Here is a 16,539-nt window from a genome sequence, read left to right as displayed (position 1 = left end):
CTTTAAAAAAACCTATCTAGAGTCACAGAAAACCTGTTCTGTCACAGGGGCTGCAGGGGAACGCTGGAAGGGGTGTGCCTTTGCAAATTACTTGTTCTTTCATCTCAATTTTGAGTTAACAAGACTGTCTCTTGAGTCTTTCCATTTGATCATCAAATAACCAATGAGGTAGACAAGGAGGTAGTTAGCTCTGCTTATGTCAATGGATCAAAACCTAGAGGACCTAGGATTCTGTCTTTTAAACCTTCCTTGAGTAAAAAATAAGTAAGCAGGGGCGCCTGGGTGGCTCCGTGGGTTAAGCCTCTGCCTCTGGCTCAGGTCATGATCTCAGGGGTCCTGGGATCGAGCCCGTCATTAGGCTCTCGGCTCAGCAGGGCACCTGCTTCCACCGCCACCGCCTACTTGTGATCTCTGTCTGTCAAATAAATAAATAAAATCTTTAAAAAAATAATAAGTAAGCCACAGAAAGATGTGTTCATAACATTTCCAAATTGGAATAGTCAGTTAGAGGAGACTCTTTAATAAGAGACCTAAGACTAAGGTTAGGAGGCTTGGCACAGACTATTCGGCTGGAGGGAGAGGCTGGACGTGGTGACTCAAACGAAAACAGACTCATATGAAATGTGAGGGGGACGTCAGAGGAAAAGGAAGAGGCCATGAGCACTAAAACACATCTGGAAAGGTGAAATCAAAAATAAATACATAGACACACAAATACAACCTATACTTTCCAAGCACCTAGCTAGACAGAGAACAGCAAAATCATGACTTCTCTCCCTTTAAATATATATGCCTCAGCCTGCAATTGTTGCCCTTTTACGGACTTTTCCACTTTTCTTCTGCCTTCAAAGGCTGCTCTTTTGAACTGTAGAACACTGGGATGTTGGACAAAATATATACTGGCCATTGAATCATCATTCCTTTATGTAATCACCACACTTGAGTAAGGAAATACCTCGTATGGTTTAATTTGGAGAGAAAAAGGAAGAACTGTTTCAAAACAGTTTGTTTACTCCTGAACGGTGTCTATCTTACATAGTCCAGTAAGTTACTTTTCCTTTTTTTTTTTTTAAGATTTTATTTATTTATTTGAGAGAGAGAGGGTGAGAGAGAGCAGGAGAAGGGAGAAGGTCAGAGGGAGAAGCAGACGCCCCATAGAGCTGGGAGCCCGATGCGGGACTCGATCCCAGGACTCCGGGATCATGACCTGAGCCGCAGTCGCTTAACCAACTGAGTGAGCCACCCAGGTGCCTGCTACTTCCCCTGTTGAAGTAAGTAGTACTCTTCTTCCTAGGCTGAAAGCTGCACTCCTCTCTCCTCATCCCCACGGCAAAACGCCTGACTCCTAACTGGGACCCTGCTGATGTTGGTGGAATACACTGTTCAAGTACTATTTCACCATTTCAGCACAAAAGTGCATTCCTTTTCACATTATGTAGGTTGAACCTAAAAAATGCATGCCCCTGGCCTATGACAACCACAAACAAAATAGGTGAACTTATCCCCACAGTGAAATGCAATCTAGTTATGTGACTGAAGGGACTAATCGAGAACGTGTAGGGGTAATAGCTGTAGGATTAATGCTGGGGCCCACAGGACATGTCCATGCTCACTGAGGACTACCCCGCTAAGATTTTCCATAATCACACAGCACACCAGAAGCCTAAATCAAATCTCCCCCAAATTGAAGTAATAGGACTGAGCCCGTTTGATTGAAAATGTAACAGGCTTCGACCACCAAATTACTGTATTCACTGTTTCTAGTTCAAAACATTCTAGGGCTGCCAAGAAGCCATAAACATAATAAAACTTTACAGTTTATAGCACTTTCTAAAACATTTTTAGACTTAATTCATTAAACATATTACCATGGTGGTTCTCGACCAAGAGTGATTTACTCCCCTCCTAGGACATTTGGCAATGTGTGGAGACATTCTGGTTGTCACAGCTGGGGCACAAGGGGGATGGTAGCATGCTACTGGCATCCAGTGGGTAGAGGCCCAGGACCTGCTACTTATCCTACAATACCCAGGACAGCCCTCCTGCACCTCCAATCTGCACCATCAGACTATCTGATTCCCAAGAGATAAATAAGGCCAAGCTGAGCAACTCCTGCATCAGAGTAACAACGACTTCCAAGATATACACGGTGCCGCATGCTGACAAAGTAACGATCGAGTGGCGGCTGATCGAGTGAGGAGAACCCGCAGGAGCACTGACAACGGGCTGTGAGGTGCGCTACGACAGGGGTGTGTACGAGAGGCTCCCAAGGGCAGAAGCAGCAACTGCTTAGACCAGGAGGCCAGGGTATGTCCCCAGCAGTGACTTGCCAACTGGAATGTGCAAGACAACTTCATCAAGCAGAAGCTACCCCTGCATGCTGGCCATGAGAAATCGCAAATGCAAAAGCAAGCGTCAGTCACCGGCATTGTACACGGGGCTACGGAAGCCTAAGAGGAACACGGTGTGTCTCCCTGGAAGGCCAGTCTCATGTGAACAGGAGGAGAAGTTAACAGGTAGAGTAATTTCTTTGGCATTTTTAAAAAATATCAAAAATACAGGTATATGGAGTAGAATATAAATTTTGCACGATTTTTAAAAAATAACACAAGAAGTTGTGTTGTTAGACTTCTAATGCTGAAAGAACCAGTTAGGTTGCTCCCACCCTCAGGAATATTTTGGTGACATCTGAGCAATGGCAAATGTTCCAAAATAATTAACTCCAGGTGTCTGGAGCACATAGAGGATGCAGGAAAAAGGAAGAAGGTGGTGGCTCTGGTGAGAAATCAGGCTGGACAGTATCATCTTAATAATTCTTAGAGGCCGTGTCAGCAGTGGGCACCTCCTTCTGGCTGGGCAGGAGCCGTCACTGGAAGCTTGGAGAGAAGGAAATGGCAAGATCTTGGTGTTGGGAAAGCCAGAGACAGGAGAAAGGTTAGGGTTATGAGGCAGATACGAAGACAGAATCCACAGGATCAAACTTGGGAGTGATGGAAAAGAAACATTTTTAGGCTGAGCAGCCGGGGGAGCCAGTAATGAGAATAGAAAATGGGGGAGAAAGAGGTTTTTATAGTAGGGGTAAAGGTGATCCCATTCAAGCCTCAAGACAACCCTGAAAATTATATGAAACATGTACAGTCATGCCCAGTTTCCAGAGGAATTCAGTAAGGCCCCAGAAGTAGATGGGCTTGCCCGGCATCACACATCCAACAAAAGAGAAGAAAGATGGCGGCCAGGGCTCTCAGCTCCTGATCTGGGTTCTTTCCACTAACGTCGTCTCTAGCCGCATTTTACGGTTGTAACTAACACTGATGATCACAATAGATCAATTGTGACCAAATTCTCATTGGCTGTAAGAGCGTTGGATACAGTTCCAAATTGGTGATATTAAGTTAGGAGCTTGTCTACTTCCACACAAAGCCCATTTTGACTTCCGGGTAAATCCAAGAGACAATTACTTGTGACTAACTGTGAAATTCAGGACAAATGATTTAATTTTTTTCCCCTAAACTGTTCTTTATCAATCCCTGCATATGATCAGAATAATTTAAAAATCTTATTTTTATAACTTCAAAAGCAATCGCCCTGGAAGAAATCAAAATCTAGCAACAGGTGTTAGCACCTACACACCCACCTACACAGAGGAACTGAAATGGCCCATGTGCAAGCTGTATGATCAACAGCAGAGACCCGACTGATGGCCAAAAGACACCTGTGTTCCTTCCTAACCAGCTACCACTACGTGAGCGCATGCCTTCTTGACTATTTGGGAGCAAAAACATTAATAGCATGCTTTATCTCAGAGGATTTTAAAGTCCAAAACGTGCTCCACGACACACATCAGAAATACTCAGTTCACACCAACAATATCGTGTCTCTGTATTAATAGCTGATACTATTAATGGAGCGTCATCGTATGCCAGGCACCAGACCAAGAACTTGTGTGATTTATCTCATTTACTCCTCCTATTACTCTCCTGGTTTTACTGACAAAGAACAAGGCTCGTAGAAGTGAGGTCATGGAGGCCTGAAAGCCATATCTAACTGATTCCAGAATTCATGCTCTTAACCACCAGGCTTCCTGCTTCCCCCAAAGACTCTATTATCCTAGAACATAGCTCAGGGCACATCGGGTTTCTATGGTTCTTGTCACCTTCCCTTGAACTTGACAGACATGTAATTAGTCCATTGTCTTAAATCAAGTGTAGCAACTCACAGAGGAAGTGGATTTCCATTCATAGCTTGAAACAATGTCAACCTGAGTTCATGTCCTAGCGGTCCTAAGCCACTGACCCTAGCCACCAAAATATTACCTCCTCATTAGAAAAAGTGGATCCCTCACCCATGAACATGGAAAAGGCAGCCCTTTCCCACTCTTATTTTCCTGTCTACCTCTTCTTTTTGTGGCTTGTATGAGTTTCTCACGAGTTCATTAAAAATGGAGTATCGCTTCTTCTCAGGATCAACTTTCACACACAGTACACCCACTGCAGAATCTGTACAAATGTCGACGGTGTAAAGATCCTGTCTCCTTGCTGGCAAGGGAAACGTTCGATAAACAAGTAAAAAATAATTAAGATGGGCCTGACACGGTTGACTCCTCCCACTGACCATGTGAAGGGATGGTCTGGAGCCTGAGACTTTGCCGGCGAGATCCGAATCTCAACTTGCCCCGGAGCCTCCTGAGTAAGCTTAGGATGGTAAAGTGCTTCCCCGAGTCCTGATTTCTTGATCTGTAAAATGGAGACCCTGGAGCCTACCTCCTGTGGTATACAGGAGAGGTTAAGGACTGCAAATGTGAAATGTTTTAATACCTGCTCATGACATCAAAGCCCTCAGGAAGTGAGAACTTCCACGCCAGGACAGAAAGCACCACCACCTCTGCATTTCTCCCCGCTGAAGTATGGGGTAACTAAACTAAAAGACAGAAGACAGCTCTCTGAGCAGGACCGCCCCTCCTCCCTCACCGCCCATCAGCGGCTTTCTAGGTTCCCCCGAGCCCCACGCGGGTATACCGACCTGGGAGAGAGGGCATTCTTTGGCTAATGTGCTCTGGTTCATCTCTTTGAGCAGTTCCTTTAAGGCATTGCGGACTGTGGCATGGTTCCACTGCTCCGCAGGCAAGTCTTCCAGCTTCGAACAACTGGGAAAACAGGACAAGAATGAGCAAGGTGCAAAGCTGAACGGAGGGCCCTGGCTGGAGAGGGTCGAGAGCGCGACCCTCACGCCGGCCCCTCTGCCAGCAGGGGGACAACTGCTGAAGTTCCGGCTCCAGGGCGGGCCCTGGATGAGGGAAAGGGAGCGAAACTGCTTCTCCAGGATGCACCCAGAGCCCAACTCGGCTCCTTTAAGATTGTGTTCACACTCGCCGAAGAATAGTCACTTCAGATGGGAAGAATTGCTAATAATTTAAAATATGGTTTTTCCAGTTTGTTGATGAAAATACCAAGGCAATGTGATTATAAACTTCCACTGTATGAGTTTAATTACTGGACACCCCTAAGGTTTAATGCAGACAAGCAGTCCATTAAAATTCAAGGCATGAAGGTCTACTTTTCACTCTCCCAGAACAATTCGGAGACATTGTCTTCCTAACCCAGAGTAACTTTTGGGAGAGGACACTAAAGCCTTCCTAGACAAGGATGGGGACATTGGGGGCCTACGAAGGTGCCAATTCTCCAATATGAGCGAATTCAAAACTCTAACACTAAGGAAAAGCATTTCTTAAATCCCATGACTTACAGGCACTTTACACTACAAGACACTGCAGAGAACTAGATGCTTTGGAAGCATAACTTGTCCTGGATGCTGTACCTGAAAAGAATCATGTCCAGAACCTCTGCAGGCCACACAGTGTGCTCCTCTAAGGCAGCCACCAGAAAGGGAAGAAAAAGATGCCCGGTGCCAGCACCTTCCCGGTAAGCCTGCTACCCAGGGACAGAACTCAGCCCTCAAAACACACACCTGAAAACAGCAGAAGTGTTTATTCTTCAAATAGTATGTTAAGCATTTAAACAGAGAACCCATTAAATTAGGGGCTGTGGAAAGTTCCCCTTTAAGGGCCACAGATTTTTAATGATTTATCAAGCTCCCCCCTAGGTTCCCACTTCACTGCTTCTGAAAACAAAACATAAAACAGTTGGAATGTGGAGGACAAAGATGCCTGGTGAAGTGTCTGTCCTTCCTTGCCTGCTCTCTCTCCCCTGTTTTTTTTCTTTTTCATCTCATCCAACGTCGAGAAAACAAAGGACATGCCAGTGTCGGCAGCAACTCTGACGGACGGAGTAGCTGGGCGAGTAAGGAAGGGCCTAGGTCCAGAGACACCCACCTTTGTAACTGGATTTTCAGTGTCACAACATGGTAGACGTCCTGCAGCATGTCGGCCACGGTGGCGTCGGGCGCGTCTGTCACATAGCTGAGGGGGAGAGGGTTCCACCTGCCCAGCTTGATGATTCCTGCAGCGAGAAGAAAAACACCGTCAACACATTTCTGCTATTTATTAAACTCTCTCCTTGTTTGCTCAGTGTTCAGGAGGTCATTCAATAGTCAACATTCAAGGCCCACTCAGAAAATATTTTACAACCCAGTGCAATAACCTATTTCTTTCTGGCTGACAGCTGAGTTAACGATACAGGAAGATGGGAATGAAAGGGATGAGGTTTAATCACGGACAATCAGTTCTTTTATGTTTTCCTGTTTCTTAAATTACTTAGAAAACCATACGGATACTTCCTTCCCCCAAAGTCTTGTTTCACATTCTAACTTAAGACTGATGCTAAATATACTGGACTGCTGATTTCATAGATTAAAAAAAAAAAAAAAAAAAAAGCAAGCCTTAAGTAAATATAAGATTTGGTTTTGAATTGTACAAGAAAATTCCTGTGTGTGGGCTCAGCACACACACAGTCACATCCTGACTGTGGTGTGATCCCCAGTGCAAACAGCATTTGGAGCTGATGAAGCAGTTCGAGTTCATTTCCAAATTCGTGTTTCACAAGGCAGGGGGGTTATTTTCCAATGGCACAATGACTGACCACAGATCAGAAATAGCAGAGATGCCTTCAACTTCCTTTTTTAAATTGTATTCCTCTGCTCTTTTTAGAGTGACAATGGCACCATTTCGCTGTGGGTTTCCTGCTGCACATGGTAAACGAGCATGACAACGGAGAGAATAAAAATCCTGGTCAAACTTGGGCTACAAAGAGCATGACTTTAGGAATACCCCTGTGACAAGAAGATTTGTGAGACAGTTTCAGCAACACGTGCTGAAAGTGCGAACTTGTTCATTAGATGAACCCATCTTATCTGGCGCATAAGGGCACATTTAACATTGATGAAGAAGAATAAAGAAAAACCCATTCGAAAACACACTGTAACACCATTTTTATTCGTAGGTAATGAAAAACCCAACGGTCCCCAAGATGGCCGAAACTGTCACACCTAAGAAACAGCTGTTTTAGTGAAAAGAAAAGGAACAGAATCTCTTTTTTGACGATACAGTTGAGTCCAACCGCACTGTTCTTTCAAAATATTTTTTATCATCAAAGAGAGAGAACACCTGTACACCCAAGTGAACTTCTAAAAGCTTTGCAAAATAATGCCTTGTGGCCGTGGAGTAGAACTCCAGTGACAGGAAATGAACTTTCTGGTCAGGGCACGTCCTGTCCAAGATGAAAGAAATGAATGCGCAATGCTTGACATAATGCTTGAAAACAGGCAATAAACAGAACAAAAATATTAAAATGATGCACTGTTTCAGTATTAAGATCTAACAATCTGGTGCTGAATATGCCGCAGTATAAATAGCGCCTGGACCCCGATCCAGTAAAGCAAAAACAGCTCTCATTCATAGCACCGTATGTCTCCAGCTCGGGCTCCGTAAGTCACATTCCACTTGCCAAGAAAAGCTGTTTTCTTGTGGGGATAGTTTTGCTAACGTTCTCTCTCATGACAATGAAAAGTGCACAGCAACGCGGCATAAAGTAGCCAGAAAATGAGCATCCAGGGCCCACCGGGCAGCCGCCGTGAGACGCCGGGTCAGCGGCTGTGTGTCTTTGACTCCTCCCGACATTTCAAAATTACTTAAAAAGATGACATATAACGTGTCTAACGCATTTCCTTTTTTTTTTAAATCACTACATAATTTTAAATTCCTTCTAAAAAATCACTATCCCGATAGCCTGTAAGTTGAGTATCAATCGACCATATTCTAAAGACGTGGTATATTTCATTGTAAGAGATTGGAAAGAGGGGAAAATGGAGTCAGCAATGGCCCCCTGTGACAGTCAAGGAGGAGAAGCCGACTGTGTGGGTCGTTCTGGTGACTAAGAACACAAAGGTGGGGGCACCTGGTGGCTCAGTGGGTTAAGCCTTAGACTTTGGCTCGGGTCATGATCTCAGGGTCCTGAGATCAAGCCCGGCATCGGGCTCTCTGCTCAGCAGGGAGCCTGCTTCCCCATCACTCTCTGCCTGCCTCTCTGCCTACTTGTGACCTCTCTCTCTGCCAAATAAATAAATGAAATCTTTAAAAGAAAACAAAACCAAAAAAAAAAAAAAAAAGAACTCAAAGGTGACAGGAAGCCCACGCTTTGGGCTGACGGCCGAGCACAAAGCTAGAGAAGGTTCCTCCATGCTGCTGTGAGTGTGTCACTGTTCGTTCCTTTTTATTGCTGAGTAGTGCTCCACTGTGAGAACAAACACAACGGAGTCACACACAAGAAAATATCTCTGTATGACACAAGATACAAGAACAGGCAAGACTACAGGGCTAATCTATGGGGACTGAAGTCAGAAAGTGGTTACCTCCAGGCAGCAGGGGCAACTGAGTAGAAAGAAACATTAAGAAGATTTTCTTGCTTTGGCTGCTGGTTGCATGGGCATAACAACTGTCAAGTTCATCAGATGCAACACTTAATATGCACACATTTTACTGTGCACAAATTGTACCTCAATACAAAAAAGGATTTGGGGGAGGGAACTCTGCAGGAAATGGCAAACAAATCACTCGACTGGAAATAGTAATCTCCACTTGGAAAATTCTCTCCCCACCTTGATGAGCTTGAAGGAGACTTGTCTGGGCCGGAATGAGACACACACAGGTGTCCTCACAACACTTCATACCTCCACAGGGAGCAGCTGCTACAGGTTGGTTTCTCCATCTTGGAAGAGAGCTGCTGACACGTGCTATTTTCAGGCGATGGGAAGCAGCGTGTGCTTTTTCTTTTTCACACCATATTGAATAACATGCATGGTCCTGGGAGTCACTTTCTTTGCTCGACACTCTCCCAGGCTCTGAGTGCAGGATTTGCTAGCACAGCTATGTCTAGAAGGCCGCTCTCCTCCAGCAGGAAGGGACGTGGCATAACTCTTTCTTAAAAACCTTTCCTTCCAAACAGGGTCTTTGTCTAAAGTATGAACCCTCCTTTGGAAATACATCCCTTGGGATCAATCTTCCTTTCCCAACACCAAATAGACAGAAATATTACTCTGGTTAAAAATCAAATGTTAACTGAGGAGATCAAGCTGGGAAGCACTATCACACGGTGACTAAGAACGCAGGCTTCCAAGTGACACTGCTCTGTTCACACCCTGGTTCCTCCGCCTACTGTGACAGGTCCTGGATCTCTCCTTACCTCAATCCTTGCTCTATAAAATGGAACAATAAAAGTATTGACCCCATTGGAATACTGTGCAGAGTAAGTGTAAAGCCCTTAGTACAGAGCCTGGATATAATGAATCTCAACAATTAGCTGTTTACAGCAATAATTTGACATTCTTAATGCTTCTTTATAAAAAGACATAGTCGACTTATGACTCGATCATTTTTTTTTTTATGACTTCATTATCTTTTGATCTTTAATTGGGTCATGTGCCTGTAAAAGGCCTTCCTTATTTTAAATCAGAAAGGCAGACTGAGCCTCAGTCAGTCCCTCCCTCTCCACCCCCCCCCCACTGCCTCCTCCCCACTCATCTCTTCCATCCTTGCCCCTCGGTGTCTCCTTTCCTCTCACCTACAAGTGGGTTCAGATCTCCCCTACTTTAAAGGAACAAAAACATGACAACAGTCTCATTCCCTTCAGTCTCGCATGCTCCTGCACCACCAGAGGTATACCAGAAGTTCATGCCCAACTCTCCATCAGACTTTCACCACCTAGATATTTATTTTTCAACTCTTTCCAAGAGGAAATGGAGGTTCAGAAAGGTTGCCTTGCCTTGAGTGGTCCTACCAAGGCGATGACTAAACCCAGACTCACTTCAAATACTACACCCTCGGTCTTCTCAGTACCCCGTCAGTCACAGGGGTTCAAGTGAGAAGCACAGAAGACTGGAAAAGAGCCTGACTCCATCTCTGGGAGGCCCTGACTGCCCGACTCAGAAGCACACCGGGTCAGAGGGGAGGGGCGAGGCCTGGAGTCAAAGAGCAGCCTTCTCTGCTTGTTAGCTGCGAGACTTTGACGGAATTGCGTCTCTCTCCAAGTCTCTGTTTCCATTATCTGTATGATGGGGATAAAAGCAATGTCTACCCTGGGCGGGGGGGTCACGAGGCTTTGAATGAGAATGAGAATCGAATGCTAGAACTGACCCACAGTGAATGCTCAGTAAACATTGGGGGGAAGTAGGTGCTTGGGAGTGTTTTAGTGTAGACGTAACACCACCAAAGCAAAGTGATAGGAAGGTTCATTGACAGCAAATACAGGTGTATTAAACGAAGGCAACCGTCTAAGGGGGCAATAGAGCTGAGCAATCCAGACGGATGTGTCTAAATACAACTATTAATAGCCTCTTCCATGCTCCCTCCACGGAAGGATAGAGACCCCACCCGATGCTACAGTGTGGTCAAGGAGCACGAAGAAAGAACAGGCTATGGGCCTGCTGGGGATATCTGACTTGCTGTGCTGGAGAAACCTCAATGAAAACAGCCTATCTAGAAGTATACGCACAGAATTTTCAGCCCTCACACTTTGTGAGTAGGCTTTACAACCCCTATGTGAAAAGTGAAAACTAATGATTACATTAGGTAGTACTACATACACACACACACACCCCTCCAGCCCAGCCAGGCACAGAGTAAATGCTCAATAAATGACAGTTCCTATTTCTTCCCTGAATACACTTCACACTCTTACTGTGAAGCACTGATGCCCAACATTCATTTCTAGAAATAGTACACATTCTTCAAATTCTCCCTGAAAATAATTCCAACACTGATCAGCCCAGCCTTTTCTCTCCATGGCATCACAGCAAATATTCTTGGTCAGTCTGTGTATCTTACAAAGAACTTACTTTATCACAATACCCTTTTATGTTACTTTACAGTTTGTGAAGCGTTTTTTGGTTTTTTGTGGGTTTTTTCCCCCCAAAGCATTGGCTCATCCTCAGGAGGACAGCAAGGGGTCAGTATTATACCTGGAAGCGAGCTGAAGCCCTTTCAAGCACATCAGATGACGAAAGCCAGGCAAGTCTTCTAGCTACTGGACCAAAAACTCTCCTCAGCTCTGCTCATGTGCCAGTGCTCAACCACACGATGGGCCTCTGGAGAGCTTGGTCACGGTTCATCCACAGTCACACATCAGACAAGGTCTTGATATTTAAACAACGAAATATACGAGACCGAACAGGTGACAGGCCCAAGAGACTAAAAAGCCAGCTACACTTGAGACTTCTCGAGAAAAAAACGATCTCTCACAACAGTGCCATTTCAGACATAAACATTTCCCAAATCGTCTTCCCTCTTTCCAAGGAAATTATCATCTGCAAACATTTACAAAACGCCTTGTGCTGAGGATTATTACAGATGCAGTTTCAAGGTCTCTGAGTCACAAATTATGGGACTTTATTTGGGGTTTTAAATTCATAAAAATGTTAACATGATTGAATCGAGCACAATATAAATAAAATTGTTTCTATCCAGACAAATCTGTTTGCTAAAATACAAAGGACCTATATGCATTCTTTGTGTAATGCCTTTAGACCAAGTAACAAAATGTGATTGTAGGTAAATTCCTCATTACTGACATAAAATTAGGTTGGGAGTGGAGGCAATTTTTGTCTAATGTTAAAAAGACACAGTAATGGAAACCAGTTTTTTACTCTCTCAATGCAGTATTCTGCCAGAGTCAAAGAGTTGATATATCACAAAAAGAAATCTCAAGAAAGAGGTTTGTGTTCATGTTTGTTATTTCTAATCATTTGTAACCTATCTCAAGGAAATCAAATATTCTTCTCAGTAGATATATAATTCCTATCATTAGTATTATTTACCTCTATTTGGTATAATTAACCTCTCATGAAATTGAGAGAGGTGATAATGCACAGTATAGTTCATCAATATTTGATTCAAGTTTTTAGAAAGCCAATCACTTTGGGGGATAAAATAAAATGTGATAATACAATATAATCAATAAAGTGGGAAGACTGTATTAAGCACTAATAATCCATTCGTTCAACAAATTTTTCTCTTGTTTCTCTAGCACAATTCACTAAGATGCAAAGAAAACCCTTAGACACACTCTCCCTTGTAATTATCGAGCTCACAAACGAGTAGAGAAGCTTATTACTAACACATGTATCTACATAGCTAAGTAAAACCACTCCTAAAAGAAACCAAAATGACAGCATTGACCCCCTGTGCCTCAAAAATTGAGAAATGTTTTCTTCACGAAGATCTGCAACAGACGGCCTGGGAAGTATGTGAGAATAATTCTCACTGTTTGCCGAGGCATAGAGATACATACTGATAAAATAGGTATAATACTGGGTGTACTATAGAATAAAGCCCACAAATCAATCTGTAAGACAGATACAGGAAGCTAGCAAGATATCAGCAGTACTCTTACAACACAGCTCAATAAATAATTTTCTTTTATTCCAGGTGCAGTTCAACATTAATTTTCAAAGCAAAGTGAAAACCTAGCCTGGGTGAGGGGGAACCGAGACAAAGGCCGGGGTTTATATACCTCATAACTCCCTGCAAAAGATCTTAGCAAAGGAGTATCAATAAAAACCCCAACCTCGGAACTAAGCCTTGGGGCTTCTGGTTCACAGTATTATTTCTGCAATACACCAAGTGCTGACGGGGCCCCTCGTAGAAACAGGAGAACTCATGACGTTGATTGCATCAGTTTATCCTCCTCAGTGGCCGCGTCCCTACGGGATAGCATATAATTTTCTGTTGTTCAGCTATGCTTTGTTAAAGAAATTAAAAACTGTCTGTCCCATATAATAAGAACATAGAATTATTTATCCATAAATCAGTTCTCATGAAATCACTACCCAGCAGTACATAATAACTCAGCCTGGGTTTCTAACCTGGGCCTGACTGTGGCCCAGGTGGTATATGTGGTATATCATCAAACTGTAGCAGCATAAAGGCATAAATTGTAGTTATTATTGTTAAACCTGGGGTTTAAGGGAAAAGAAAAGAAGCCAAACAGAGATGGTTTGTGAAGTATCCCGGTCTTCCTCAATGCGCCGCTCACCCATACCCCAAGAACACTTCATGAGACTCTCCCACACCTGCTTTGATTTTAAAGACTGTGTTTCAAATGTTTTGCGTTGGGGTAAAGGCAAATAGAAAGTGAAATCACATTCTTCTGGCATTTTACATTATTCAGGTGCCATGATAACTTAAGTGAATTAATGAAACCATAAAACACAATTGTCTGGGAACCTACAATACGCTTAATCCTGCGTTTGTAACAATACAAAAGAAATCAACAGACAAAAATAAATAATTCAGTGATTCAGAATACACGTTGAGGCCATACTGCTGTATAAATTAATCTAAAAATCAATAGACACACACACCACACTGAATGCTCAGCTGCAACAATTCAAGTATTTTTGAAAAACACAAACAAAGTGACTTTTTTTTTAATTCTTTAAGAACATTAACTTTTATTCTTTTTTTTTTTAGGATTTTATTTATTTATTTGACAGACAGAGATCATAAGTAGGGAGAGCAGCAGGCAGAGAGAGAGAGAGGGAAGCAGGCTCCCTGCTGAGTAGAGAGCCCGATGTGGTGCTCGATCCCAGGACCCTGAGATCATGACCTGAGCCGAAGGCAGAGGTTTTAACCCACTGAGCCACCCAGGCGCCCCCATTAACTTTTATTCTTAAATAATATCTGTATCTTTCAGGAGATAGTATTATCAGGAACAGCACTAGCATTAAAAACCTGAAATATGGAGCTCCTGGCTGGCTCAGTCAGTGGAGCATGGGACTCTTGATGTCGGGGCCATGAATTCAAGCCCCACTTAAAAAAAAACCCGAAATGTGAATTTCAGAGTACTTTCTGAATAAACTATACTGAGATATAGCTGTCTACCAATCTTTTCTGGAGCTGATCACCCCCTTGTGCTACAGAAACACTCTATTTAAAAAATACATACAGTACCATTTGGTGCCTTGTAATTCTATACACGGTTTTTACATTTTCAGCATAAAGATTTTGTCTCATGTAATAGATGCTGCTTCACATTTGGGAAACGTTATGTTATAACCCTGACTTTTATTAGATTATTTAATATAAGCACTAAGTAACTAGACTAAATTAATAAAGACCCTATTAAAAAAAAAACAGAGAGAACAAAATTATTCCACAAATTAAATAAAACTTTCTGAAGTTTGTATTTTAAAAACCTTTATTTAATTTTCAAAATTCCAATTCTTCTGAAAAACAGCCAAAATATTGGTCAGGATATGAAAAAAATATGGTTGGCATTTAGTTATTTGTTTCATAAGAGTGCCATTCAAAACTATTACATGGGGAAAGAGGACAAATGAGAAAGAAAAGTGTTATGAGAAATTATTTGGGATCAGTTCTAAGCTTCTGACACTGGTTAAAAATTATTTCATCTGGTATACATTTTCTTATTATTGTTCTCAATTTAATCACTATCTAAAAGAGTTTCAAATTAAAGGATTAATTTTGGCAGGTAACACAAACAAACTTCTCCCTTTTTTCCTCCTTTTTATTCAGAAATACATTTACATAAAGAGATTTCCCTGTAGCATTTGTCCCCCTAAAATATCTTCAATAATCAAAGACACAAGGGAAAAAGTATACTCTTTTAAACATACTTTGCTACATTCTAGCAGATGCTATTCATAACTTATGTTTAGCCAGGGTTTCTGCATCCTCTGGGGTAAGAAGTATCCACTGAAGATCTAAAAATACAGTTGCTGCACATATTTCCCATCCTAATTAATTACATGTATTCTTTTCAGACAGGAACTCCAATGCTGCAGTAAGTTTTCCTGATGGCCTAGCTTTCCAGGTACATACTCCACCACTGGGCTCAAGACCCTTGGAAACGCTATCAACTGCATGCTCCAAATTATATATTCCAGAATTGTCCCTCAGGCATATTCTGTTTCCTATAATTTAAGGTTACATAATATCTGATCTTAAGGGCACTATTATGATGGCATGTTGATTATCAAAGAAAATGTGGCCATATAATATGCAGGCAAAAAGTATACTCATTAATGTTGTACATTTTTATTCATGTGCCAACTAATCTGATTTCACAGTAATTTGTTAAGAAACTACAATACATGGAAGTAAATATGGCTATAACTATTACAAAATGGCAACTGCTTTTGGTTTGGAGGCGTTTTGTTTTGTTCCGTTTTGTTTTGTTTTGCTTTGGGTTCCTTGAAGAAATTTGAATAATTTTTGCTTTCAATACATCTTCATACAGACTCTACCATTACATCCAATAATGTCCATGGTTTACCGGTTTCAGAATGCTCCCCCTGAAAGAAGTTTTGAAAATTCCTTGATTTCCATTTTGGGGGGAAATGTCCAGCAAACCACACTTCTAAATATGGCACTACCATTTTGATGGCTATGATACAAAAGCCAAGGGACCTGGTCACTGGGCAAATGTTTTTGAATTAAAACAAAGGTAGATCTGTAGCACAACATACATGGTGATGAACAATGACAAGAGTCTGTCTTAGCACCCTAAAATATTCAGCCATTTTAGAAAAATGCCATAAGAATCCATGGGAAACTGAACTGTGATGGACACCTAGCCATCATTCCTGACAAGATGTCTCGTTATCCCATGGTAGCTGGGCCAAGCAGCTGGAGATGATCTGGAGGACTGGTGAAGGTCAGAAAGGATCATCTGCCACCCTGACCCCCATTTCCAGGACTTTGCAGTTTAGTGAGGACTGTAATGTTGAGAGTGGTCAGATGAAGTGAATGGGTTCCAAGTTTATCTCTAGAGCAGTTGTGAGCGCTACCCTGACTTCTGGAACATAAATCTCCAGGGGTAGATCCCAGGAGATGCTAAGGATCAACCATGTTTGAAAAGCACTGCCCAAGATGTCCAATAAAAAATGAGGACCTGCAGTAGGGGGAAAAAAAAAATCAATCCTCTGACTTTCACTAGAAGGGCAAAAAGACCACAAGGATCCTAGGTTCCTTTTTTCCCACTCACCAGCAAATATTCTCATTTATCAAGTACAAAAACTGAAGAGAAAGGAGAAAGTTATGGCATGTGAGAAGAAAAATGGGGTCAGGAGTCC

At 42.5% G+C, this 16,539-nt stretch overlaps 1 protein-coding gene across 4 annotated transcripts in view; it reads right to left on the bottom strand.

Annotated features, from left to right (window-relative positions):
* The window catches only part of SATB2 (SATB homeobox 2), a 466,941-nt gene that overhangs the window by 101,937 nt on the left and 348,465 nt on the right, over positions 1–16,539 (bottom strand). For all 4 annotated transcript variants that reach the window (XM_082688948.1, XM_082688949.1, XM_082688947.1 and 1 more), the window contains 2 exons: positions 6,329–6,455; positions 5,020–5,143 (listed from right to left, as the gene is read on the bottom strand). In XM_082688948.1, coding sequence (XP_082545074.1) covers positions 5,020–5,143; positions 6,329–6,455 — 251 coding nt within the window. The remainder of the gene's footprint in view (positions 1–5,019; positions 5,144–6,328; positions 6,456–16,539) is intronic.

The sequence above is a fragment of the Mustela nivalis genome, assembly GCF_964662115.1.
Source record: "Mustela nivalis genome assembly, chromosome: 11".
In the NCBI taxonomy this organism is placed as follows: Eukaryota; Metazoa; Chordata; class Mammalia; order Carnivora; family Mustelidae; genus Mustela; species Mustela nivalis.
Note: the sequence above shows the minus strand (reverse complement) of the source record. Positions and strands in the feature narration are given on the sequence as shown.